The 23,297-nt window shown below is 39.1% G+C and overlaps 1 protein-coding gene across 1 annotated transcript in view; it reads right to left on the bottom strand.

Annotated features, from left to right (window-relative positions):
* The window catches only part of PHTF2 (putative homeodomain transcription factor 2), a 73,571-nt gene extending 50,577 nt beyond the window's left edge, over positions 1-22,994 (bottom strand). Inside the window, exons 1-2 of the mRNA XM_067316826.1 lie at positions 22,916-22,994; positions 8,187-8,263 (exon numbers count right to left, since the gene is read on the bottom strand). Coding sequence (XP_067172927.1) covers positions 8,187-8,231 — 45 coding nt within the window. The 5' untranslated portion in view covers positions 8,232-8,263; positions 22,916-22,994. The remainder of the gene's footprint in view (positions 1-8,186; positions 8,264-22,915) is intronic.
* Between the last annotated feature and the right edge of the window lie 303 nt (positions 22,995-23,297).

Here is a 23,297-nt window from a genome sequence, read left to right as displayed (position 1 = left end):
ATCAAATCCAACCTCCCACTCAAAGTATGTCCCGTCACAGCAGGCTGCTCAGGGACTTGCCCAGTCGAGGTCTGAATATCTCCAAAGACTGGAGATTTCACAACCTCTCTGGGCTCCTGTCCCAATGCTTGGCAACCCTCACAGTAAACATTTTTTTCATTATATCTAATCAGAACTTCCTCATGTTTCAATTTGTTTGTTGCCTCTCATCCTATCCCTGCACATCTCCGAGAAGAGCGTGATTCTGTCCTCTCTACACCCACTCAGCAGTAGTTGTGACAGCAGTAAGACCTCCCTTTGCCTTCTCTTCTTAAGGCTGAACAAACCCACATCTCAAACTTTGTACGTTATATGCTTCAGCCCTGTAATAATCTTGGACGCCCTCTACTAGACTTGCCAAAAAATGTCAATGCCGTTCTTGTCCTGGACAGCCTACAGCTGGATGCTGCACTCTAGATGTGGTCTCACAAGTGCTGAATGGAGGAGATCAGTTGCTTTCCTTGACCTGCTGGCTACACTACTGTTAATACAGCCCAGGTATGCTTCAAATGTGAAAGATTTAAGATCTCTGTAATACTATTTTTTTCTCTGTAATTAGATATTTGCACAAAATAAAGCAGCCTCAAGAAATAACTGGGAAAATAAAAGCACTCTAGCAGCCTCATTATTCAATATCATTCCCTGAAGACTACTGAAAATTCAGCAACTCCACCAGCATTTCCACAATTATTTTAAAATCGCATTGCCATTATGCCCCTGGATCATTTCTACTTCCCACAGCACCCTTCCCTTGTGCCAGCACATCCATCTGTGTGGTTGAAAGAGAAAACTGATTACCTGGGGAAAGAAAAGAAAATGTTCAGGTACTGTTCCACAAACATAATGAACCAATTCAAGAATCATTACTACCAACACAGGGATTTCCAACTCTTTTCTCCCTCCATCTCTTACATATGTTCAATTCTTTATAGAACCACAGCCTTAGTTTAGTTCCCGGATTAGTTCCCTGAACAAATTCACCAGGCAGATGCATGAATGTGCATGTAAAGGCAGGGCAGGCAGGGGAGCCATCAGTCAGGCAAAAGGCAGGTCTGTTCCCTTCAGCCATAGTCTCGGTTTTGAGTGATTTTGAATCTACTGAACAAGACTGCTTCTGTAACTTGAGTTTTGTCTCATTGAAACAAAGTGCTGAAGATAATCCCAACTATTTGGCTGGCTGAAAACTTCTCTACCCAATTTCAGCACTACATGGAATGCAGCAGATCTAAATATAAAATACCACTTCTCTGTGCTTTCAAAAAAGTCAGCTCCAACAGCTGTGGTGTTTTGGCACTCGAAGGCTGACCTTTTTGAGTTGATATAGTTTCAGCATCCAAAGTCTTAGGTGATGTAGCCATAACCTAGACCATCTGGCAAAAACTGTTTTGGTGCCAGGGTTACCAGTGCATCATGCAAATACAATGCCAACAAGGAAGTCAGGTGGTTTAAGAAAACTGGATATATTTTTTTCTGTTTCTTTGTTAACCTGGCAAGTATGATCTTTGACTAATGAGCAGTAAAACACAGAATATTTCAGATCTTAAAACAATGCAATTAGAATTGTAATTTCATTTTGCCCTTTAAAACAGTGAGAAAACATCTCATTAGTTTTACTGTGCCCTTTGACAGCAATACCCAAGAGATACCCAAAACTCTGTAAAGCTGCTTTGGCAAAGTTAACTGATATGCAATCAGATGCAGGATTCGGGTTGCATTTCCTCTTCCCCTGCGACCATTCCCAAGAGAAGAAATAACTTTAAGAAAACACAGCTTAATTCCCTCTTGCAGTACTAACACCAAATTTGTGTTAAATACTCAATTTTAGTGGCAAGGATTCTATGGGCATAGAAAAATCAATAAGCTGTTATGGCAAATTTCTTGTTTCATCCTAAAAATAGTCACCAACTTGGAAAACCAGACCAAAAATTGCACACCTACTATTACCTGTGAAACTTGAAAGTATTATAAGAAGTTAGTGCAAAAGTTATTGACAATATTTTAGATTATTACCAATTTTATTATTTTTAACGTTTGTTACTCTTACAGAGGCAAGATTCAGATACACATAAAGCATTTAATTAAAGAAACTGAATGGTCAGAAATGTACTCTGTCAGATACAGAAATTGTTTAAAATAATAGTTTTTTCCCCAGAAAAGTGTAAGTATATGTTTTCAGTGCAAAAGGGACAATAAGTAAAGGAGGAAGCAATAAACAAGTCACACAGAGACACAAACCTGGTAGGCAAGGAAGGGATAACAAAGAATGACAAAGAGCAAATCCTTCGGGCACTAACTGATGGGTCATTAAGAAACTGCAGACATGGCCAACCAGGACTTTGTAAAGAAGGAGGGGGGGAAAAAAAAGAAAAGATGAACGTGAGGATTTTTAGATAAGAGGAGGGCCTGTGGGACTATGCAAAGCGTCCTAAGGAATATCTGGGGGACGAACATCAGGGAGAAACAAGGAGGGGGGAATAGAGAGGAGGGGGAATAAAAGGGGCCAGTCGCATGTAAGCAGTGGTCAGCCAGCACACTTGTCTGATCAAACCCTGAGCCTGATCACTGCAGTCTATCCTATCTTCTTATTAAATCTTTTCTTAACTATCTTTCTGTGTAATCTCACACTCTATCCTGTATATAAGTGCTGTAAGGACTAGGTGGCAGCAACTGGAGACAGGAATGATTGAATTTGGACCAGCAACTGGAGTCAAGACCTTGGGCAACAGCGGCCCCTGCATGTGTGGTGCCAGCAACTGGGGCAAGGCGAGTCTCAGTGCCAGCAAATGAAGCAGGTGAGGGCCTTGGCATCAGCTCCTGGAGTGGGCCTGGGGCTACTGGAGGCCTGGGCTGAGTGAAGAGAAGATCTCAACAACAGCAGCTAGAGTGTGAACCACAGGTCACAGTGCCTCTGTGCCTGCACAACAGCTGCAGGAGGGGCTGGAGTACTTGTATTTTTTCCCTGCCCTGGTGCGCATGGGTGCATGTGCTTAATTTGCTAGCAAAAGTCCAGCTGGACAAGCCAGTGAGCAGGAGGTGCATATAGTGGGTAAGGGGCCCAGGATCTGGGCAGAGATATCAGACAAACAGAGGGGCTATGCTGATATTCAGAGGACCCACAAGAGCGAGGGTGCTTATGAGAAAAGCAAGGTGAGGGCATGCATCCATTTGCTAGAGAGCAACAAGCTGGACTAACAGTCAAGTAGGAGGCCCATACAGCACACAAGGGGGCTCAGTATCTGGGCAGCGATAGCAGACAGAGGGGCCATGCTGCTATTCAAGGGATCTGCGAATGCACATGTGCTTGTGAACTACAGATGGAGGGCCTGTATGCTTTCATGAGTGAACTTCAATCTTTACTGCCCAGAGAGGAGGTAGGGGACCCGGCTACCCATATTTATGTTTTATGTAAGTTCTAGCAGTGTTATACATGGGTGTTGCTGAAGGCAGCACCTTGCCTGTGGCAATCTGTATAGCTGGCTGTGTTAGTCTCCTCTGTGTGGGGGTATGCATGCCTCTCAGACACACTCAGCCTATTAGTTGAACCTGCAGACAGGACAGCAGCAGCCACGTCCATCAGCCACCAAGAGAGAGAACTCTGGGTCCCAGAGCCTGCCAGAGGCAGCAGAGGCCTTTACAACCTCCCTTAACAAAAACATTACGATGGTTTTCTCCATAAAATTCATCAAGCACATTTTTCAAAGCAAGTTCAATATTCTGGTAAACACACATAGTCCTAAGGATATTTATTAAGGAAGTACATATATGTGAATACTTGCTTTCCGTCTGTCTGGGACCAAATATACCATTCTAGAGAGCAAGACAGACACACTTGCCACACCCTCTTAGCGCGAGAACCACCGCAACAGGCAAGTGTTGACAACAAGCTAGCAAACCCTGTCTGACCTCACTGACAGGCCCAAATAGCTCAGTATTGCACTCCCAAGTATGTCCAGGACCGGGAACACAGTATTTTATATTGCTCTGCACAGAGTCAACTTAAATCTAGGAGGAGTTATCTGTTCAGATTTCATGCCTTACAAAAGTATCCATAGCACTTTGGAAACACAAGCTATCACTGGAAACAGTAAAGCTATGTCCATGTAGTTGCACATCTCAAATAACAATCTGTTATAAAACACTATCTGAAACCCTACAATCCAACTTAAAATAATGGAAAAACTATAGCATTTTAACAAGACAGTAAACAAGAGCTGCTTTGCACTAAAAACAGAGTAAATCTATTACAACAACAAAAAACAAGTTTACATAATAAAAAGTCTGACCTTTTAAATGATTAAGCACATTACTAAATCATCCTTGTGCAAGGAGCTCAATTTCAGACAACAGAATGAGTCATGTGAGTACTTGGTGTTTGCAAACACCATACAAGTATAGGCATACAAGTAGGGTTGGAAGTGCTCAACTGCTTTGCTCAATTGCTTAAGTCTTTCTATTAAAGAAATATAAAAATGTCTTCACTTTTGAGAAACCAAAAGACCTTTGCAATTCAGTAGAGAGCACTGAAGTGGAAACAAAAAAAAAAAAATACATAAAAAATAAAAACACAAGGAGGAAGATATCTCCTCAATATTTCTTCTTATCCTCATTCAGTCCCTATCTACTAAAATAGATTTTGTTTTATGTTGGACTATAAATATCATCATCAGTTCTCCATGATCTTTGCTGGGTATTCATACATCAACTCATTAATCCGCATACCTCCACAAAATAAATTATTCTCTCCATTGTATTACATAGGCAAGTCATCTCAGTCTGGTCATGACTTAAGAACCAGGATTGCATTATTTGCCCCAGAAACAATGCTGTACTGCCAGAACATGCAAATTATCGATCCCTCCCCATTTTCAGTTTACTGAGTTCAGCTTTGTGCCATCATAAGCAATCATATAATAGAAGAGGATCACAAAGGACAATAAAATGCCGCCTTCCCACTTACCAGCAGCATACCCCTTCCTTTTGCCCAATTTGAAATCTTTAGTACAAACAACAAATCCACAGGGGAAAAAGGACTGTGGAAGACACGTGAAAAAAATCAAAAACACAGGTGAAAAAGCCTAGATGCTCCCAGGAAAGGATTACACACCGTACTACAGACAAAAAACCTTAAACCTTATCAGCCTGAGCCAGGAGAACCTTCAACAGACCAGGCCAATCAACAACCAACCAGGAGGAATTAGAAGTCTGCGTGCAGTTGCAGGGCTACATCTCATTGGGATCATGCAGACGTGCTGCAATAGCTCACACGACTGGAGTGCTGCCATGGATGGACACAGGCTCTTTAGGAAGGACAGGCCAGGAAGGCAAGAAGGGGGGCTGCCCTTCATGTGAGAGAGTAATGGGAATGCATGGAGCTCTACCTGGGGCATGTGAAGGGACAGCTGAGACTTTATGGGTTAGGATTAGTGGGCAGACCAACATGGGGGATGTGGTAATGGGTGCCTGCTATAGACCGCCTGATCAGGAAGAAATAGATGATGTTCACAGGCCCTGGTCCTTACGGGGGACTTTAACCACCTCTGTATCTGCTGGATGGAAAACACAGCAAGGCACAAGCAATCCAGGAGGTTTCTAGAGTGCATTGATGACAACTTCCTGACACAGGCAATCGATTTGTGACTAAATCTTGTCCAGACCGTAGAAAACATTGATGTCTGCTATAAGCAAAATCTTATCTCCCCTGAAGGTAGCCCAGCCTTTCATGAAGTAACAGGAGTCACCTCATCACAGTTCCTAGCTCTGAAGGCAATATGCAATTTCCAGATGAGCAGACTTCTGTAAAAGCCTGCAGAGACTTGTAATAGAAACATTGATGTTGGTATAAATGAAATACAAGCAGAAACGTGTGTGAAAGCACTGAAAAGAACAGCCGAACAAGAATATGACCTGTATTGATAATGAAGAACACTATTCCGAGGACACTGCTCCTCACAGTAAAGTTGAGGAATGGGTTGTTTATATCAAGACCAGAAGGTCTGCCCTCCATAAGACCACAGTGAAGTGACTCATCAGCAGAAGATCCTGCATCCTAACATCAGGAGGATAGAAAGTTGCAGCATATCACATATGGCATTCCTTTTCCCATCTGTCTAAAAGCAAAATAGACACATATTTCAAACAAACCAGGAAAAACAGACAACAAGAAGCAACTTTGCCTAAGATTTATGGAGGCTGCTTTGGACTCTTGTTTGCATCAAAGGACCACACCACAACAACTATCAACTTTATATAAAAGTTGAACAATATAAAAGATCTGTCCAAATGCTAATTCATCACCACTAATCAAGTATCACCTCACAGACGTGGTGAGGATCTGATAGCCGGTCTTTCTTGCATTGCACACAAATGATCCTGGCCAGACTGCTCAAACATACGACTTGCTGCTTGCAAGCATTATCAGTTCAAGAGTGTGAGTGAATGAAATCTGTGAGAGAATGTGTAGGAGTGCGTAAAAACAACTTCGAGTTTTTCTAAATAAGTATCACCTCCCCTTTTCATAAGATCACACACTGAATTTTGTTACATTAAATCTTCGAACAAGTCACCCTCCAAACCTTTATGAAAGCTGGACGAACAATCAAGAAACAGTTCCAAAAGTAGCAACTCCATTTGCACTATAATTCCACTGAACATGATTGTCTTATGGACTCAGTCAGCATTACAGCAGGAAAAATAGTATACTATCACAGAATTAGGACTACATAGATATGCCCTGAAAAGAATAAATGAACTTGAGAAGGAAAGCCATACAACACCATTTCCTAAACTTTGTTATTTAAGAAATTCAGCAATCCAGTTTTTGACAGGGTTTTTGGAGTGTAATATATTAGATAGTTCATACTTACAGCCTACATCAGACCATTAAAGAGATGCTAGCTACTGGCGAGAACCCAGAGGGTTGGCTGTCCTTTAATCTTCCTATTATATATATTTCAAAAATACTTTTTTGAAAAGCTTGAATGGGGGAAGGTCCAGAGAAAAGAGTATAAAAACAACAAAACAAATTGTCTTCATTAAACTCTTAATAATTTTCAAATTTTCAATACCTATTTGAATGTTCAGTGTAAATTTAGTCAGCAAAATTCATTTTTCTTCTTTTTCAACTGCATTTTTAATTCACAACTAAAAAGATCTCTGCACAGCATACTGGTGTTGTTATAGTTTTGGAAATTAGCTGTTGTTTAAACTAGAAGTTAACTGAATTCTTTTGGTTTGAAGACTGCTTTCATCCTCTCATAAGGACAGGCTGCACACTCTCAAAAAAGGCTGCACATTCTCAAAAAGAACAAGGAAAACAATAATTGATTAAAAGTGAATCTAAATCATGGAGCGAAATAAATAAAATAAAATAAGCCTTCTTTATATTTTAGTAAAGCAGCAAAGAAACCTCAAAATTTAGCAAATTGCTCAGCTTTTTAAATGCAATTTAACTGAATAAGCAAACTGCAATACTAACGTCAGGAAAATTTGAATCTGCCAAAATAGTAAAGTAGAAAAAGACAACAACTTTTCTATGCACAAATGTGACTCAAAAGATACAGTATCAGGAGAGATTGTAACTGTGGATCTCCAAATGAGACCTTTCTCTTCTTTCCCCCCCCACGCCCCCAGTATTTATTTATTTTTTTTAATCAGCTTCAACCATTAAAAACTCCACACCGTATTAGGACTCCACTTTGTATTTGGATTAGATACTGACAGAAAAATATGTTTTAATTCTTAACTTTATACCTTGCCTTCTGCTTTTCTTCCAGTCAAGTTTGGAAAACACTGAAACACAAGGAGTCATGTATGCACTATACAAACAACATTCTCCTGCACACAAGTTTATCAGTCAACATTTCATTGAGAAAGAAAGTTTCTTTCATTTTCTCTCAAAACAAGTAGCCAAAGGGGTGAGGAGTTTTCAAAATACACCAACAGCTATTCAATTCCATAAGATACAGTTACTAACTACTTACCTAGTTTTGGAATAAAAATTTGAAGCTACTAACTCTCATACTATGCTACCCAATAATACAGTGGTATTTTATAGCTATATACATTTTATACATAAACCCCAGTAAGCCCACTCTTTTCCTCCACCATTTTTTTTAGCAGTCGCCACCCATAACAACTGGAAAGCTTACCTTTTTCTGGTACCAGACTATAGCATCAGTTACTTTGGACGCCATTTATTCCACTGAATTCACACAGTCATTTTAGGCTGTTAACAGAAAAAGACAAAACTTTACTTCCACCTTCCATAAGAAGGCCTACCTGGAAATTGCTGAAAAGCTATACTTATGTTAAGCCTTGCCTCATTATTATTTCAGTAATAGTTTGGTGTTTTTTCCCCTACGAAAACAAAACCTATCAATCAGCTGCTATTTTCTCCATCGTTCCCAGTAAAGCCTAAAGTGGCAGACAGACTAAGCTTTGCTGTTTCATAACTAGTGCCTCATGAGAGTTGCATTACATGCAGCCTTTCCCTTCTTTTTTTTGCATTTTTGGACAATGAATCAACCTCTAGTTATTGCCACAGAATAGTATTCTGAAAACAATATAAATCTGTTATAAAATCCAAGAAGAAAAGTTTCATACAGATTATTAGACGTTTTTGGAGAAAAAAATCAGTTCTAGAACTCTATTAATTACAAAATTAATACTCTCTCACTAAAACAGTAGATTAAAACTAAATCAAAATGAGATAAGCAAGGCATAATGATATGTTTGTTTTGTTTTTTTGAAATAACAGTAGTAGTAGTAGTAGTAGTAGTAGTAGTAGTAGTAGTTTTTTCACATTAAAACTAATAATATCCGATTGTAGCTTATAACCTATGTTAAAACGTTCCTCCCTTGAAAACTAACTTTAAAAGTTTTGTTCCATGTCACCAGTGAGCCAGAGTTTGGCTAAGTTTACAGAAAAAGGCCATAAAAGAGAAAACTCTAGATTTAGATTTTTTTATTTTTTATTTTTAAAGCAAAGCACTCTTTCAGTAAGTTTTTACCCTTTCATGGAAGAGCAAAACAATTATACTACATATATTCTCTTATACAGAATAGTCTGTAAAATGAAAGGAAATATTAGGCGAGACTTACAGAATCCTTTCTGGACATTTTATGATATGCAAGTTCTTTCAAATATGAATGCCTTATCATTGAAACCTAACCCAAACATTTATAAGGTTATTTCACAATTACATCACTTCAGATATCAGGAGATTAAAAACACTACATTCTTAAATTATTTTAGTGCCTAAATTTCAAACTATTCATTTTCATGGGGAGGGACCAGGGGGAGGAAAGAAGGAGGAATTTAAAAAGATAATGTTAAAGTATTTGCCAACAAATCTGAATATATTGTCTTTAATATTCTTTCATCACTGATTTCCTTTAAATTATATATAGAGAGAAAAACAAATACTCCATACTCAATCTCTGATAAAAAAAAAAAAGTCAGCGGGGCATACCATACTACCTTCGCTCTTTTAACATTAGCACGTTAGTTGTTTAAAAAAAAATAAAGTTTTCAGCCTCACATAATATCCTAATCCTTCCTATATCTTACAAAAAAGTTTAAGAATGCCAGGGCATTTGCTAAGCTTAATGCTTAGCATTTAAGAATGCTAAGAGAAGATTAAGAGATGTGTTTACAGTATTTGCACATAGAAGAAAAGAAATTTGAGAGTCCTTCATCACAGAAGAAAAATATATAATGCCCTACACATGGAAAATGAAACTGCACAACAGATTAAAAATAAAATAAACCTCTTTATGAAATGTCTAAGCATTGGAATAATTTAAGACACTTTATTATACATTCTCTAGCACTGAGAACTTTGAGAGTTCTCCCTCCAAAAAAAGCTTTTCTTCAAAAAAAAAAATTTAAGCTGTGAGAAAAAGTATGAGATTTTTTTTCAATCATGTTATGCAGAGATCAGATTACTTGATCACAACAGCTGTTTGTAAGAAAACCACAAATGACTCTCTCTCCGTAAGAGCCCTGTCAACATTCTGACCTTCCAAGGCATTTTTGGAACAAAATGAAGACTTTCTTAAAGATTCAGTTCTGCACTGATGCCTATTAATAATATTCAGTCTTCCTCGATTTCTGTATAGATGTACTCCTCTTTTACACAGTGAATTATTTTAAAGACATCATATTTTGCAAGTTTAAACATGCATTATTTACACTATATTATAAACATTTAACAAATAGATTGATTTTAATACAAGCTTCTGAGGATATCTAAGAAACAAAAGGCAACGCATTATCCTCTGTTTAACAAAGCTTTTTCAAAAAAAAAAAACCCCAAAACACTCATATATGATCAAATGCCCAAAAGAAACTATGTTTAAGATTATAAATAGTATAACTCCAATTTGCCTATACAACTTACCCAACAACAAAAAATTAAAACACAGAAAGAAACGTCTCTGTCACAGCACAGACAGTCATTAACCAACTTCAGAAATACTGACTTCTGCTGCAGCTGAGCCAATCAACACTGCAATTTTTCCACTGTTAATATCATTGTGTAAGCTACAGCAAGTTAGTTAAAGCTGGCAACCATGGCTGTGTCCAGATTTATGATTCTTTCTGACCCGTTTGTTCCTGATAACGGTAGCAGTTTAACTGAGAACAACTATCAGAGATTAATAATTCATTAGCACAATAATTACTTATAAAATAATATTTCTTTCTATCAGGTAAAACATACAGCCCAACAGAGACTTTTATATAACTCTGCATACTACATAGATTGCTTACCCTTCTTTTTCACCTTATACAAAGCTTAAAATAGGATTTCCTTGTTTGTAAACATGTTTTAAGCAAAAAAATTTAAAAAGGTTTACTATACTGAACTATAGCCTGAAAGCAATGTAAAATCCTTAGACATACATAATCTCCACATATAATGTGGTCTGCAATTGTACAGGTACAATTAAAGCACTTCCACTGCTCAGGGAACAACTCCGGTAGGAAGAACTCCGTATCAATTTTAATGACACTCTGCCCTTGTCTTCCCCTCCCCGTGACCTCATCATCCTGGAGCATCTTGAATTCCTTCTCATTTCTCCTCACCCGGCCTCCCCTCCCACATACAATATACCCTGCTTCCTACCACATCCCTTAATAACAGGATGAGAAAAAGGTAGCAGGAATTCATTATCAAAGAACTGTTAAAACTTGCACAGAAACCTTTCCCTCAACAGATGCATTAACTTCATCTTTTACTCTACACGGTCAATGATCTTCAGGAAACCAATAGTAATTTATGAATCCAAGACTTCCAGCTTGCTCATACATGGCTGAAACTGGACAAGTCATTTTTAAAGGCAGCCATCTTTTTTTGCAGTAGTTCTCAAAGCCAATCAAAAACCCTTTGTCTAGAGAAAAGTTACATCACAAAATTATAAACCAAGTATAATGAAGAGGTTTGATATTCATTTCTTTGATTTCTATCACCAAATTTGTTATTTAGATTACCCATGGTGTCTGTACAGTAGACCCTCCATGTAGATTATCTTTAGGTGTTATTTAAGGCATTATGAATGCCACAATACACAAACACAGTGAAGATGCTTTTAAAAGGAAGTATCATAAAATCATAGGATTGATGTCTCAAAAGAGTTTAAGAGTTTGGTGTGCTGAGTAAAGAAACCTTTACAAGGACATACCACATGATTTGTTTAAGAGATACACAACAATTTTTGAGATAGAACTGAAATGAAAGGCAAGAAGATTCACTTTTATTATTTCTAGACTATGCTTCTGCTTGCAGGGATTGGAGTTTGTTTGGCTTTTTTTGATTTTTAGAGACAGCTTAATGAGTTTGACACATTTGGCCTGAAGCTAAGTAAGCTGGATAAGAAATGGATCATGAAAATTTAAGATATGTAAGCTGCAGCCTTGGCTCTGATTCTGTATGGCTACGCACAACTCATCCAGCACCTAGACAGGAAACTCTGTATTGCAACAGTTTCAGAACTCTTCACATTCATCACAAATCAATATTTTATTCAGCTGACAATTTGTATCAATATCAACCCTGAACTCAGGACCGTACAAGTTGGGCTCTAAGGTACATTGGTATCTTAAAAATGGATAAAATGAATGAGTCAAAACAGATGATATACATCCACAAGCACAACAGAGCACTACCTATTCTTCTGCCCTCTTCTCCACCCATCCTCTCTGCACCCAGCCCTTTTTTTTTTTTTTTTCATATTGTACCTCAAATACATGCATTTGAGGCAAGGACCAGCTTTTGCATTCAATTGTGCCATCCTCGTCCTCAGTTATATAGTGTTCTTTGCATAGTAACTACAGCAAGGTAAGTAAGTAACTGGAGACTTAAGTGCAATACTAAAGATGATACTCCCAACTTTCAGAGCTTAGACAGAGCATCCAAATACATCAGCTTGATCAAAACATCACTACAGCATCTAACAGACCAGTCACTACAATTCTATGAAACTCACAGTTCATATGATGAATAACAAGCAACAGTTTTTGATCAAAAATGCATTACTTCCTTAAAGCTAAAAATAGATGACCACCTGGTTGTGGTGATTCCTATTCAGAAGAGTTGTTTTTCCTCATATCATAGCACAGTCACATTCTAATTTAAATAGGCATAAACTACACCCTGCAATCAAATGAGCAATTTTTCAAAAGCTACCAAAATCTGTATTTAAGAGTCTTCAGGTATTTAAACACTCAGTGAAGCAGTAAACAGTGCTTATTGTGTAATAAACAATTAGATACTACAACACATTCAAATAAATTTAAATTACGTTTTACAATTTTACTTACATACAGAATGTTTTAGAGACCCAAGTCAGACAAAATGGTTGTATTTCTAAACTACAGCCTACAGAAAATAATTTTGAACTCTGACAGCAGTTCAGAATAAGACTGTGTTCCTCAGATTGACAAAGATAAAAAAAAGTTCACTGATAATTTTTGGAGAAATATAGAAGACTAAGCAGTGTCAACTAGCAAAAGGATATCATTAAAAAAAATGCAGCATAGACAAGGAAACATGGCAATTACTTGCTTTTCTTGCCTGTAAGCACTGTGAATCACTAAGTATTTCAAGGAACCTATTTCTTTTACAACAATCGTAACCTGGATGGCCAGGATATCATCCAACTGTTGAGCAAGACTTGAAGGTCCTTCTCAACTCATTATGATTATAGAATGAGGAAGTTGCCATGTTTACTAAATGTCATTAACAGTAAAATTGCAGAGAAGTGATATTTGTCATGAATGGTTTTTGAAATGCTGTTTTACTCTTTCAGCAGGAAAACTTCTCACAGCAACACACTAAAGACAGCTGTTAAAATATTACTACTTAAAGCTATGAAAAAAACTAGAACTCTGTATCAACTGCCTTCCACAACAGACCTATTTCACTTTTACGTTAGATCCTCCATATTACAATTTCACAATCACAGCCACAATTTCACTAAGATTTCCCTGTACAAAGAGTCAGAAGAAAAGAGACAATGAATCAGAATGGTAAAACCTACTACCTAAACTACTACTTTCCTAGCAACATTTGTATCATAAGAACTCACTTAAAAGTAAAACAAGATTCCTGCTACTCTGAAGCTAGAAAATAACCTTAATAAGAAAAAAAACCTCACTCTTTCTTTACTTTCCAGGTTCAACATCAAAATAAAAGTTATTATCATTGAATTGTTATCATTATTTGATCTTTTAACTTAATTTTCAATAAACTCAATAAAGAGCTTAGTCACATTATGCACCCACTATTGACTGAAAAGCTTCTTGACTCATGCAAAAACAAACCAATAAAAATATCAATGCAAAAAAAATGCATCAATGCAAAATTTACCCAGGGTCTTAATTCCTCCATTCAAGTCTATGGGAGTTTTGCCACTGCTATCACCGAGAAGAGGATTAAGCCCTTACAGTAGTCTCAAATGACACATTCATTTCATGTGTATTATCATAAACCATTAAACCTATACTTCCCTTTTATAAAGGAACATCAAATACAATATAATGCACTCAGTGTTCTGCTCAAGTACTTTATCTATGCAGTGCTGTTCTAAAAACAGCATTTCAGAATTGCAAATTGTATACAAGCAAATGAGAAACTTGTCATTCCTGGGTTCACACCTTTCAGTGGAAATTTTATCATGTTTTTCTGAACCAATGAAAAAAACATATCAGATACTACAAACCTAAGGACCATATCCAGCAGCCAGAATTAAAAGTACTCATGTTGCCATGTCAGCCAGCCAAGACCCCCCAAGCTGCCGTCTTGCAATCCAAGGCCATGATAGTTTGTAAATAAAATGGAATTAACATACTTGCTTTCCCCAAACAGCAGCAATAAGTTTGCTAAACTTAGATACTAGCATTCTGCAATACACTGTTCATGAAAGAGAGGAATGAATTCTCAAACCTTGTTCTTCACTCTTTCTTAGGAAAAAATAAAAATATAAAACAAAAAGGGAAGACAAAGTTGAGCATCCTTAGATAATTGTCTTGGGCATTCTGTTGTTTGGCTGGTTTGAAGGGTTTTTCAGACCAAAACTAGCAACAATAAAATGTGAATCAGACCCCATGCTGGCTGCTATACTGTATATCAATCACTGCTATGTATAAACACAGTCTTGCCAAATGTCACATATGACACAGACATTTGCCAGCATGTCTATAACTGCCTGTGCCTTAGGTAAGATATCACATATTGAAAAACTGATAATCTCTCAGGCTGCTGTTTTTTGCTCACAGACAAGAAACATGGGTTCTGATTGCATTCCTGTCACTATTTATTTTTTCATAAAAGTTCATACTCTTTATCACTTCACCTCCAAAGCAGATAGCACAGTTACAGCTGTGGCACAAAGTGTGCAGTGAGGATCACTTTCCAAGTTTTGATGGAAAGACAACTTGGTTTGACCATCTTCAGTTCCACAGTATAAACTCCAATATTTGAAGGACAAAAATAGCAAGAGAGTATCACAAGTGTCCGCTAAAGAGTACTCATTTTGCCAATGAATTACACAACTGTCTGTGAAATAGTAGCAAAATGTTGAGTATCATAATTTCTGAGGTTTATTCCTGGTTCTGGGAAAGAACACTGAGCGCAGTTGTTGCAACTAGTGTAGCCATTTCTGGATTCTATGCCTTTAGCCTTGAGACCTGTGCAAATTTCTTAGTTTTGTTATATAACTGCTTTCTGCTCATGGCTCCATCTGAAATGTCACGATTTCATAGTTACCTTATTTGTAAAAATGATGGAGAAGGACTCTGTACTGAGAAGTCCAGCATTCTACATCTCTCATAATTTACTCCTGAGCATGCTGCAGTGTGTATTAATTAGTAAAATGCTCTTAATGTTTAAACATATTCTACCAGTTAATGAAGTGGAGAAAATTCAAGCCCTTAAAGGTGATTATAATCAATTTAACCTTGCCCCTTATCTTTTGTAAGAGATGTTAGTTACAAAATTCCCATCAAACCAAATGCAGCAATTGCTGTCAGCATGCTGGATCTACAAGTTATGACATTTCTTAAAATGTTGAATATTAAAAAATTAAATAAAATACAGTATTGTATATGGTTGGATCTCAAATTCTGCTTTTTTATCCCTGTTTTCTGTACTGAGATACCGCACACATACATACATATCCCATTAAACACATTTACAATTTTATAATAAAAAACCCTAAAATATTAAACATATATATCTGCTCGTAGAACTATATTGACTTTATTAATACAATTTTTCAAAAAACATAATGGAATACTACATTTTCCATTCATATGCACATTCTTTTTAACAAGGACTCAAAAAGAAGAAAAACCTATATATAGTGGCCATCTTGAAATAAAATGCAGTGCTCCTTTCCTTGTCCTCGTGATATTAAATACAGCAGTAATTTTCTACAATAATAAATCTTACTCACTGAAAATATCTATCTAGATTATCATAATATAACAACGTCTTAGTGTTTATCAGTCACCAGGCAAAGCATAGCAGAGCTGTGGCTTCTCGATGAGTACATTCAGGAAGTTGAAAACCACTTTTAAATGACTAACTTTGCATCATGTTCTACAAATAGTTATCCAGCAAGTTTTTGAAGCAGCTTAGGCATGAAGTGGCTGAGCTGTCAAAAAAAGCTGCAGCTCCTTATAGCAGCCACTATTCTGCATGAACACAGTAGCAAGTGCTAAGCCTAAATATATATATGTATGTATATAGGTTCTGGAGTGATCCAAGCAAGGAATTACAGGGTGACAAGTCTTACATGTATATCTGGCAAGCTCCTCAAAACAATCACTAAAAACAGAACACCTTTATACCTGAAAAATTATCTGATAGGGTCTAATCAGTACAGTTTCTGCAAAGGAAGATTACATCTTAGTCTACTGGTACTTTTGAACATGTCAAACTAACTGCTAAACAAGAGCAAGTGACAAAGCACACAGACTTTCAATGTCTTCAGAAGGGGGTCAAACACTTCTAAAGAAATATACTGCAATTTGTGAAAAGTAAACATTGCCATTGATTAAAAAACTGCTAGAAAATTAAAATTTTGAGGTCAACATTCTTTATTGCAATAGGCTAGTTGTTTGATAATATAAAGACTAATAGCAGCATCCTCTCTGAATAAAATGGCCTATTTATTGCCTACTCAGGTGCCTAAAAGCTACTAAATCACAGACAGCTTGCCTCCTAGGTCTTCTGTTCAATTACAGCCTGAGGCGAAGTGCTTGCAAAATCTTGGGAACTGGTTTTGGATCCCCAGCTCTCCTTCACATAGATGTGTCCTAATCCCAAGGCTACATCTGGATTAAATTTTTCTGATCTGCTCTCTTTATGTCTCCCTGTCTTTCACATATCTGACTGCACTGCAGTGCCAGAGGTAGACCCCGAGTATTTCATCCAGTATATAAACGGCCTAGTGGCTAGCTCATTCTGGAGATTTAAAACTCAGGCCACTCAGGATGAGAGCACCTAGAAATCAGGACCTCCAACTTTTTAAGTATTCTGACCATTGGATTTTTATGAGAAAGACAGATACGGACATCCTTGACCCCACTGCTTCATCAGGCCCTCAGAAGACAGCTAATGTTAAATTACAAATAAATGGAGATGCCTCACATTTCTTGCTGGTTCCCAGAGCTCTGAAGAGGGAACTTCAGCAGAGACCACCCACTAAAGGCACTGAAGGTACACACATAGCCAAAGAATAAAGTTAGTGTGGCCTTGCGAGGTTACCCAACTGTTTAAACCATTCTAAACTGGTATCAACATAGCCCCCCTCTCTCCCCAGTCACAAGCTGTCATCCCTCTTTTAACCAATGCTGGAACCCATCACACAAGAAACAGCTTCCAGGAACTTACTACCATTACTAAATGTGTAGTTGTCATCTGAATTAGCTCCATGGATCTGTTTACTGTAGACCAAGACAAGCATTAATGTCAGTGCCAGCAGTGAGGCAGCCCTGACTGAAGTGGACCGTCCTGGATCCACACCCTTGATCCCACCTACAGGCCTTCAGAAGTACCCATTGCTCTGTTAACTGTATAGAGTTAATCAAGACTAATTCAAAGTGTTTCCTCTCTCCTCCTATTTAAACCAGTAGCCCAGAATTTTTATGACCTACTACCTATGTCAAGTCCCTAAATTATGTGAAATGAGTTCTGCCCTATTATTCCAAACCTCAAGTTTCTGTAAGTAGGTCCAGCAATGTTCACTGTATTTATTTATTATATATCAGTAAGAAAAAGGAACATTGATGTAGTAATATTTCCAGATGACAATTGATCTTACATTAGCAAAACTTAAGAAGATGGGTGAACTTTAACAGCAAATAGTCCACATAAACAGAATGCAATATCAAAAATGCAAATGATATCTAGAAGAAGGGGAAAAAAATGAACTGCTTATACCACACAGGGCTGTAAAATCAGATATCACAAACCAGGAAAGGAAACTCAGCAACTCAGTGAACTCTTCTGTTCAATATACTACAGTCGAGCACGAGGTATCTGAATAAATGAGGAATGACAAAGGAAATATTGCAATACCATTCTATTAATTGGTCACGCAATCTGACCTGAAATGTGTGTACTTCATCTGAAGAATAATATTTAAAAATTGGGGGAGGGTGGAATTCCAAGAAGGGGTATGAATTATTATACACTTGAAAAACCCTCCTGTTAAGACAGGCCAATACGAACAGAAAAATAAGGAATTAAAAAATTAAATAAGACTTCATAAAGTAGAAAATATAGTAAATAGAACAGAATAATAGCTTCTCATAACACAGGGGACTTCATTCATTAACTGAATAAGCTAAAAGTTTGGCTTTGCTATCCTTTAAACAGAGAAATATTATATTACAACACATAATTAGATTGTCGAACTCATTACCACAGGAAGTCACTGAAGCCAAGATTTTACTCAGACTCAAAAAGAAAACAGCTATTTAAACATATAATAACAATAAGAAGAAAAGAAAAAACACACACAGATACAGCTTAAGGAATCTCAAGCTTCATGACCCAGCATAAAAAAAAGATAAAATAAAATTAAAAAACTCCTAAGAGATCACCAAGACATATTTGGTCACACAGTCTACCTAACCTGACCCCACAGTGACTGGTACCAAATAAAAAGGAAAGAGTACAAGCAACATGGCAAGCATAGAACAAACTGTCCCTAAGACAGCTGAACACGAAGAGTGTATTATATTGCATCTGCCGACGACTTAACTCCAAAAAGCATCTGGTGCTGGCCAACATCCAACAGGCAAGGCATGCGTGACTTCAAATTTGATGTTATATGCCTTTAACTTCTTCTCCCACCTTGCAATTTTTTTTTTTTTTTTTTTTTTTTTTTTTTTTTTTTAGAACAAGAACCATAAATTCATTTGCAAGTAGAAGTTCAATCCAGTGCTTAGACTCATTCCAGGAAATGTGTCATCTTGCTTTTTTGGGATATGTCCCAAGACCACCTCAAATGATCCAAGAATAAAATAAAGACTAGCACTATGTGTTTCATTTGAAGAGTATTCTCAGTAAAAATGAAATGGGGGGGGGGGGAGGAACCTTACACTTAATTTACATGCAAGAAAAACAAAAAAAACCTTCTATGAACTGTCTGACATCCTTCCCCACTGAAAAAAAAAATCTCACAAAGATAACCTACATTCCCAAATTTACTGATAAAATAATTGATATCTCTATATACACATTTGTTTGCTCTAACTTTACAGCTGGCCCTGTTCTGAGATGGGATTGGATCAAATAGAAAAATTTAGCTTGGTGGGGACTTCTGGAAGTCGTCTATGATTACATGTAAAGCATACCCAAACATTACATAACAATATATTATATCCCTATCTACTATTAAACCTTTTTTCCCTTACAGGAAATTTTTTTTTTTTTTTCCTCAAAAGTTTGAGGAAAATTTGAGGATAATTCCTTCAAATAGTTACATGCTTCCTCTGTACCAGTGAGAAGCACCTTTATGGATAAGAACAATAGGACAGTAAACAGAAGGGAGAAAACGAAGTTTAAAACTTTTAAAGTCTCCTCTTTTTTATGCCAAAAACCAATCTTAAATAGTAGTCAGTTGTCCTTGAATTGGCAGAAGGAACAATACCTTCAGTAGAGGTATCCTAAAAGACTTTTGTTTTGTTTCCTTTTTAAAACAAAAAACATGACAAAAAACAGGTCTACATTTTGTTCCGCAGACAGAAGTATTAAGTCTGGCTTTCTACCAGACTTACCAGTGTTCTATGGCTCCCTATAGTCCGTCTCTTCCTTTCCCAGGACCCTGAGCTTTTTCCTGCCTCCCACCAGTACTACCAAGTGGGCAAGCAGCAGTGTGCACCCTGATGGTTCAGAGTTATGCATGCAATGACTGGGCAGTAGCTGCTCTCTTTCTGAATGGATAAGGGACTGCGTTATAACTGCTTTTCTTCTATGCAAATATTAATTTGAGTCTCTGTCAAAAGTTTTATAAAAATTTGCGGCTGTGTAGGTTTAAAAAAAAAAAAAAAGTAATTGTACAGGCTTTGTGGCCTTAGTACACCTAGCTAGAAATTCATATACGCTGTTAGGCCATGAATGTGTAGGGCATGCCTTTTATTATCCAAAGAACTTCCTCAAAGAAGCTAAAATACTTTCGAATGTCTTTATCCTCACTCACAAAGATCCTGAGAAACGGACAAGAAACTATATTATGATATGCTTCAGAAAAGTTCTAGTATAAATAAGCAGGATGATACAATATTTAGGAAAAGTATGGGAAGACAGTATATGTAACTTCGGAAAATTGGGAAAGAAATAATGTCCGTTGCTTTCCAGTGACCCCTGCCAGCTATTACAGGAACAGCATTGTTCAGCTCCAACTGCTCCACCCCACGCTGCCTAATTAACCTCCTCAAACAAAACTGACTGTCTTGTTAATACATGGATATATTCCTTCTAATACAGCATCAATATCCTGCTTTCTATTTCAAAGCTTACAGAATTCTGAGTTTGCACTGAAACCATACTAATATTAGGTAGCTATGGATACAGCTGGGGACAACTTTTTGAAATGAGATGAGCTAATTCTGCTTTGGGAGAAATCCAGTACTGGAATAGTTGAAGTGTTCCATGGAGTTCACAGACTTACTGACAATTTATTTTTGTATCACATTCCACATAATACAAAAGGGGAAAAAAGTCTACTACAAACATTGGATTAAAGTAACTAGATTTTCAAATTCTTGTTCAGATAACTCAGGCTCATATTTTATCCTTTATAATATTTATATTCAGAATTAAAAAAAAAAAGTTGGCCCCAAAACATACAACAGGAAATTCAGCTGCATGAACGTTCAACTTCAAATGGTGACCAGGACCTTAAATGTATCCATTCCAAGTATCATTCTCAGCCTTTCCTTTCAGAACTAAAAACTGTTTGCAAATACTGTAAAGGAGGGCTCTAGGGAAAAAAAAAAGTCAAAACTGACAGAAGTATGAGGCGCATATGTACATCAGATCCTGAACATCTTAGTGAAACAAAAATAAGACTTCTCAGAAGAGGATTATTCTTTCCAGGGAGTCACAAATAAAGCAACAAATCAAATAACATCACCAACCTTCGGAGCTACAGAAATAGTCAAATACATATAGCTATTTATAAATCCAGAGATTTAGTCACAAAACTCTTTTACACTCCAACCTCCACAACAGAAAAGCTTCTCATGTCAAGCATTAATGTCCTGTAAAACATAACAGGAATATACCATTTTGCCACTTACTCTAGAGTGGTCACTCTAACTGTAGCTAAAGATACTAGGATTAACAGGTTATTTCAAGTAAGGCAGCTCTCTCTGGTAAAACAGATACCGTCATCTGTTTATCACCATCGACAAGAAGAAATAAGTGGGCAAGTTACTGATGACACACTGTATTTAGTCTCATTCCTGTAAGAGAAAATCAGTGGGTCAAAATTTTTAAATCAGCTGTATTTTCTATAGGAATGTTCCATCAAAAACAATTTCAGAACATTAATTAAAGTACTTTCAACAAGTCGGATTTTTCAATTAATTACTTTTCCCAGTTAATCATATTACAGATGGGCAAGACTGGCAAATTTGGAACAAAATGCAAGACTCAACATCACTGCTTTTCAAGTGACCAACAACATATAAAAACAATAAAAACCAAAGTTCCAAGCACAAAGCCTGAGAACACGGACTAAAACATAATTAACTGTAATACACCAGGGTTATATGAACTCAGGGAATAAGAAGAGCAAAAGTAAAAGAAGGAAGCACCTGCACGGTTTTACTATTTTGTAATCCTTCCCTCACCCCAGCCCCGTTCCTTCTCCCTTCTCCCCCTCCTCCATTTCTCATAGAAAAGATACCAGAGCATTTTCAGGGAAGTGCAGATGACAGGAAAAAAATTAATTCACAGTGGAAGCAGCCTAACATTTAGTTTCCCTAATTGAAAGCCAAGCAAAACAGGTAAACTGCAGAGAGGCTGTCACTAGGTTAGTTTGGGAATGGAAGAAATGGGCTAAAGATAGAAAGAACAGAAAGAGAGGACCAAAGGAGGAGGAAGGCATGGAAAACACAAAAAGGAACACGGATGGAGATGAGGTCAGAGATGAAGGTGAGGATGCTGATATTTAGGGCCTTTAAAGGAAAGGAGAAGAAACAAGTTCCATCGCCTGACAGACGCATTAAAGCAACACACCAGGAAAAGGGGAGTTACAGCAGCGGCCAGGCTTGGCAGACAGGTACAACACACAGCACCAGCCCGCAGCTCCAGCCCTGGAAACGCAGCTGGATGCCCACCAGCCCGCCGAACTTGCCGGGCAGCGGCCAGCGCGGCGGCGGCGGCGGGAGGCTCCTCAGCCCGCCCGGCTGCCCGGAGCGGCGCGGAGCCGCGGCGGGAACCGCCGCACGAGGCGGGATGCGGCCGGGGAGGCCGCGGGCCTCGCCCGCCTCCCGCCGCCCGCGAGGCTCTTCCCGCGGAGGGGCGCGGCGGCGGCTCCCCGCCGGGCTGCGCGGGGCTGCGCGGGGCGCCGCGGCGCTCCGTCCGGGGAGGCTGCCCCAGCGCGGGCGGGCAGCCGCCGGGCGCCGCGCCGAGCCGCTCCGCTCCGCGCCGCTCCGCCGGGATGCGCGTGCCGCGCCGCCCCCCGCCGCCAACGGCCGCCCCCGCCTCGCGCCCGGCCGCGGCCCCACAGCCCCGCGGCCGAAGACACCTCACCCCCCCTGCCGCCCCCCCCCGGCTCCCGCCGCCGAGTTCGTCGCCCCTTCCCCGGCCGGGTGGGGAAGTTGGGCCCCGCAGCGGCGGGGGGATCCCGACCTTACCGGTTGCCCGGCGCCGCGGCGAGGCGGCAGCGGAGCGAGGCAGCGCGCGCCGCAGACAACAGCAGCCGGCGGAGCGCGAGACTGCGAGGAGGCGGCGGGCGCGCGCGAGGCAACAGCTGGGGGGGAGGGAAAGGAGGGAAAGGAGGAGGGATGCGCGCGCGCGCGCCTCAGCAGCGGCAGCAACAGCACGCCACCCGCACCGGCGCGCGCCACCGAGCCGGGGCGGGCTGACGGGCGGTGCGTTAGCCACCCTGCCCCCTCCCCCTCGGCGGCGGGTGGATGCGGCCGCCCCGCCCCCCGGACGGGAGGGGGAGGGGCTACCGCTTGATTGGCGGCGGCTTTGTCCAACGAGAGTGGCAGGCAGGTGGGGCTGCGCCTGACG

This window comes from Apteryx mantelli, chromosome 1 (genome assembly GCF_036417845.1).
Source record: "Apteryx mantelli isolate bAptMan1 chromosome 1, bAptMan1.hap1, whole genome shotgun sequence".
Classification (NCBI taxonomy): Eukaryota; Metazoa; Chordata; class Aves; order Apterygiformes; family Apterygidae; genus Apteryx; species Apteryx mantelli.
Note: the sequence above shows the minus strand (reverse complement) of the source record. Positions and strands in the feature narration are given on the sequence as shown.